Below are 5475 nucleotides of genomic sequence, written 5' to 3'. Positions count from 1 at the left end.
TTTATTATATATATAATTATACAAATAATTAAATAATTTTAATAATATTTAAAATATGAAATACTTTTAAATTTTACCCCACTTTTTGAGGGTCTATAAAATTCCAGATGGGCTGATTTCGAACGGCTATATTTCTCGAAGGGTCACATGTTGCCATCGGTTCACTTGACTCCTACGGGCGTGGTCTTACAATTCTGATTAATGTCCCAATCGCATCATTCGAGAGCTGCAATTTTGCATGAAACTGGAAATAAGAAAAACGCGATTGGTGAAACTGTTGAATCTCCAATGAAAATAGCTATTAAATTTCATTTTATTATTTAATGATTAAAATTTTTAAATCTTAATATTTATTTATTATGGTTATTATTTTAAATTTTAGATAATGAAGATTTTTCTTCCAATGGCAAAGATAGAAATTATTGTCCCGAAACAATTAAAGAGAAGAAAAAAATTGCTACCGAATGCGGATTTTGTAAAAACAACGGAGAAGTTCCTCATTTTTATAAAAGTCATACTCTAAGGAATGGACGTGGCAAAATAAACTGTCCAGTTTTAAGAGCTTATACTTGCCCTATTTGTAACAATGAAGGTGGGGATAATGCTCACACCATAAGATACTGTCCCGAAAATAAATCACAAAATCAAATACCTTTTGTTTTATCCCTGAAGACTTTGAGATCTTCTACTGGCAAAATAAAGAAAACAAAATAANATATAATATCGCTTTTTTTTTTTATCATTTGAATTGTTATTTGCTCATAACAATTCAACAAATCGTAATTTTTTTTATTCAAGTAATATTTATTTTTAAAAGAGATCATTTAGAAATAAAAATAAATTATTTTTTTAATAAATTTGAAAATTCGATTTGTTTTGGGCTATTGTTTCGAAAACTTACAACAGAATACGTTAGTTTTGCCAGAAGTCCATGTGATATAAGTTACTTGTACAGAATTTTATTTTATGAATTAAAAATGTCTTCAATTTTACGAACAGTTAAAGTAATAAGATGTATGAGCCGTTATGTACGGAATTTTACCTCCGCTAAAGTTGTGAATAATTCGTTGAGGACCTTTGTTATTACTCCATACAGGTATGAACACGCGTGTTCATTGAATTCTTATGGGCTCTACGGTTCCCGCATTACACGTTTTTTCTTAATTTTGCTTTCTTAAGCGACCTCACTGGTTCTTATTTCGGTATACCCTTATTTCAACTGATTCATAGTATGATTTAGTTTCTCTTGAATACGGATAGCAGTCTGATTGCATTTTTAATTTGTTAGAGTAACAAAGAATGTATAAAAAAAAATACGGAGATCTCTTCTATTTCATACTATTTTCACACTTTACCCAATTATCATTGATACAGATTACGACAGATAATTGGGGTAATCTTTACCTATGTGCACCGTCATGGCCATGGTCCTAACGGACTCCTCCCGGAGGGGAGCTGCCGGCAGGCCACAGAGTGCCTAATGTCACTAGTTATTGATTCACTGTAGTTCCTGAACAAAAGAAAAAAAAAAAGGAAATGTAGGTATTGTCTACTAAAAATATAGTTAATGTAACCTAACCTAACCAAACAGTTGCGACTGCTGCCATGACGGTGCACATAGGTAAAGATTAATCGATAATTGTTTATTGTATAAAATTTGGTCAGTGGCCAAATCCAGCATCTATATATATAACCCATTCAACGGGTGTCCGTCCCGTAACCGTTTGATAACGGACACTAGAGGCGCCCCTATCGTGTGTCATATTTCAAACATTCAAATTAACAATTTTAATTATTATTATTCATTTGGCCCATAAATTATTATTTGGTCAATATAACAATATAAATAATTCAGTATATTTGTAATAGGAATTTATTATTTCAGGGGCTTATATCTAGCGAAGAGTCGCGAGTAGGGGTATGGTTCCTTTGACTTTATTGTTTGCACAGGGGCTACAGTTTGGGGGTCGCCACCTCTTCATTTGGAGGGTAAATCTTACCATTGGGACTTTAACAGAGCTGTACAGCATATTGATGGAACAAAAAAGTCAAAGGAACCGTGCCTCATGGAAATTTGTAAATAATGCCCACTAGGGGGCATCCCAGGCTACTAGTGTGAATATATTTGACACATTTATAGCATTTCCATGCATGTAAAAGCATGTTCCTATATCAGCGTTTAGGTTGTGCTTTTGTAGAAGGATAAAATTGATGGTAAGGTTGCAGATGTGAATGACACTGGTGGGATCTTAACAGAGCTGTAGGCCATGTTCATAGAAGCAAAAAAGTCAAAGGAACAGTACCTTTACGTCTGACCCTTTGTGAGATATAGCCACCTGAAGTTATCCTACTTTCAGAATACAATTAGAAGTCACACTGCATACTCCACTAAGCCTATTGCATGTTTAACAGACAGCCCAGCCTGGTGGTCTAGCATTCTAATGATATTTATCAAGTAGAGATTAAAGAAAAGTTCAATACTGTATGCAATCTTTTGTGAGATATTTCCACCAAATGTGGATCCTCAATGGTGGCAGTTCCAGTCGCCATCTTGCTTGTGGACAACATGTTTTCAAGCAAGTTATGTTATAGATAGTGTTGCCACCTTTTTAAAATTGCTAACCCAGATAGCAGGTCAGGTTTGTTCGAACAGAAGTTCCTGATGCATGCACAATGTCATTTTACAATGCAAAGAATAATGTGCTAGATAACTTAGCAAAAAAAAAGGTCGATGGGTTGTGTGCCACACGTAAACAGATGAATGTTGGGACATGGCAGAATTGCAGAAATTACAGATGAATTTCAGTGGGTGCGAGTTCTTTTGCTGTTAAAATAGTGTAAATTACAAATTTACACTATTTTAACAGCAAATGAACTCGCACTCACTGAAACTCATTTATAATTCTGCCGTGTGGCATGCAACCTGTCGATTTTTTTTTTTTTTTTTGTATGTACGATCTACACTTCTAAGGGCTAAGTTATCTAGCACATTATTCTTTGCATTGTAAAATGACATTGCGCATGCGTCAGGAACTTCTGTTCGAACAAACCTGACCTGCTGTCTGGGTCAGCGAGGTCTGAGGGAGCAATATCTAGAGTATATGTAGGGTGATTCAAAACATTCCAAATTCTAGTTGTTGGTGTATGTTCAATGATATGTGCAGCTGCATTATCATGATGGAATATTGCTCCTATTGATTTACAAATCCCAGACATCCTTCAATCCTGAATGAACTGAAGGCTACAGTGCCTTCAGTTCATTCAGGTGGAAACAATTTTTATTGGAATTAATTGTTTGTTAAACAAGTCAAAACTTGATAAGTACAATAGAGGTGACAAAAATGAATGATTATGTAAATACCTGAACAAACTTTAATTTCAACCCTATATGATAACTTCCAATAGAAAACATTTAACTTGAACTTTTACTAATGCTTATTCTTCATGCTCCATATTGGTGAAGACTCGGTGCCATTTGCCTTGATCATTGCTCTGCATAGGGGTGAGCCCCCCACACTCCCTAAAACTATATAACTTCAAATACTTCACAGTCAATTAGGCTACTCAAAGTAGGCATAGTTAACCATGATAGTCTTAATAGAGTATGCAGTGTGACTCCCAATTGTGCCCTGGAAGTGGACTGATTTGTGGAGAACTATCTCATGAAGGGTCATGTGTAAAGTTATGGTTTCTTTGACTTTTTTGCTTGGGTACATGACAATTGGGTGAGAGTCAACTGGGCAGTTCATAATGGGTGATAGTCAAGTGAGTGACTGTCATCTGGGCAACAGAAACTTAAAAATTTTTGCAAGCATACAAATTTAAATATAGTTAAGACTTCAGAAGTATGAGTTACGAACTACAAGTTGCAAGTTATTTCCAACTTAGGAAAAGGAAATGTTTTGCAATTTTTAAGACGTAATTAAACTGTTTCAGTGTCACGTATGCTGGTACAATGTGTATATGCCCTTCTTATCAAGGATATAAGGGCTGTCAATTTGATGTGGAGAGGATCAACAGAGTTATGTGGAATTAAAATGAGTTGAAAACATTTGCAAGAGATGAAAATGTCCAAAAACTTTACTGTTGTTTTACTCACTTAGTCTAATTGTAGGAATAATTCATAGGGATTATCATTGATCACTTTTAAAAATTGCTGCAGGTTTGGTTTTCTCTGCCACAAGATGAAGATATCGTTAACATATCTAGCATATAAGACAATAAGGTGTTGGAATTTGGATAGAATGTTGTTTTTTAATTGTTGCACCACTAGCTCACAAAGTACAACTAGCTGATGTGGGACTGCCCATTGGTACGCCTCTTCCTTGTAAGTATACTTTGTTCTCAAATTCAAAGAACGATGTATAACATAGAAGGTGTGCAAGTTCCAGTATATGGTTGTCATGTTTTTGTGCATCATCAATGTTGGCAAACAGGAAATCCATTATTGCACAAAAACAAGGAGGCATTTTTATAGAAGGATACATTGATTTGAAGTCCAAGACCATCATGCATTTATTGTCTACCAGAGAAATGGTATTGAGACATTCTATAACCTGCAGCAAGTTGTTAACTGAAAGCGGATGGTAAATAGCCTTAGCATGGTAGAATTTGACCAGCTGTTTCTCGATTGAAAATGTCAGAGGATGTATTTGGTTTCCTGGCTTGTGAGTCTTGAATGCAAAAATTCTTGGTGTTTTTAGTGCATGGACTGTGGAGCTGTGCTTATGTAAAAGTTGTGCCAAGGGAGTGGAGGTGAATATTTTAACCCTTTGCTGTAATGATTCTAAAAAGTTGATGGGTGCTAGCTGCATTCTGTGGTTGTAACATATTCTCATAATTTCTCATTGTAGGTTAATCGTTTGAGCAACACTACTCCCTTCAACTTATCTGCTTTCATCAGAACTGTTATTTCATTTCATCCATTGGTGTGATTTGCATATAATATTCTGAGATTGTTGTGTGTATGAATCATTGCTTTCCTTGTATGCTGTCTGGAAATTGGTTTTCCAATGAAAAAATCCTGACGTGTGTCATTCATACCTTTAGTGATTAATTCAATGCCCGGTATGAAGGTTTTTGGCAGTGACAAAGGGTTTATTAGCATAAAGAGGACCGAATTTTAAGGCATCTAAAATGCATTGTGGTGGTACGGTGTCATCTCATGTTGTGACATGGGAGTTTCTGGCTCCGCTTGGTTTAATATTTTGCATGCAAAAGATCCATCTTAGTTTCCGTATATATTTCCATTTCAAAGTTATTGCAACACACTGTGATAAATTAACGACCCTCTCATTCACCACTGCTAGGAGCTTTGGGTCCTGCACATAAATGGTGTCTTCCATGTTTATCGGCTTATATAAAAGAGCATATGTCTGGTATCTGGTATTCCTAATCACTTTTCTGAGGCACAGCTGTTGGAGATGTGGGAGTAGCGAATTACATCTTACAGGTAACATTTCATGCAAATCACAG

The 5475-nt window shown here is 35.4% G+C and overlaps 1 protein-coding gene across 1 annotated transcript; it reads left to right on the top strand.

Moving 5' to 3' along the window:
* The first annotated feature begins 163 nt into the window (after window positions 1–163).
* LOC111642487 (nanos homolog 1-like) lies at window positions 164–714 on the top strand. Its single transcript, XM_023388872.1, has 2 exons — window positions 164–268; window positions 383–714. Exons 1-2 carry the CDS (start codon window positions 202–204, stop codon window positions 712–714), a joined length of 399 nt encoding a protein of 132 aa, XP_023244640.1. The 5' UTR covers window positions 164–201.
* Window positions 715–5475: the final 4761 nt, after the last annotated feature.

Source organism: Centruroides sculpturatus, unplaced genomic scaffold (genome assembly GCF_000671375.1).
Source record: "Centruroides sculpturatus isolate CEXI.00-Female unplaced genomic scaffold, Cexi_2.0 scaffold18, whole genome shotgun sequence".
NCBI classification, from domain to species: domain Eukaryota; kingdom Metazoa; phylum Arthropoda; class Arachnida; order Scorpiones; family Buthidae; genus Centruroides; species Centruroides sculpturatus.
Note: the sequence above shows the minus strand (reverse complement) of the source record. Positions and strands in the feature narration are given on the sequence as shown.

Excerpts from the sequence above, each read along its gene's own strand:
- LOC111642487 (XM_023388872.1), top strand. The coding sequence starts at position 202 with ATGTCCCAATCGCATCATTCGAGAGCTGCAATTTTGCATGAAACTGGA. Across the intron at positions 269-382 it reads AAATAAGAAAAACGCGATTG|ATAATGAAGATTTTTCTTCC; the intron begins GTGAAACTGTTG and ends TTTAAATTTTAG.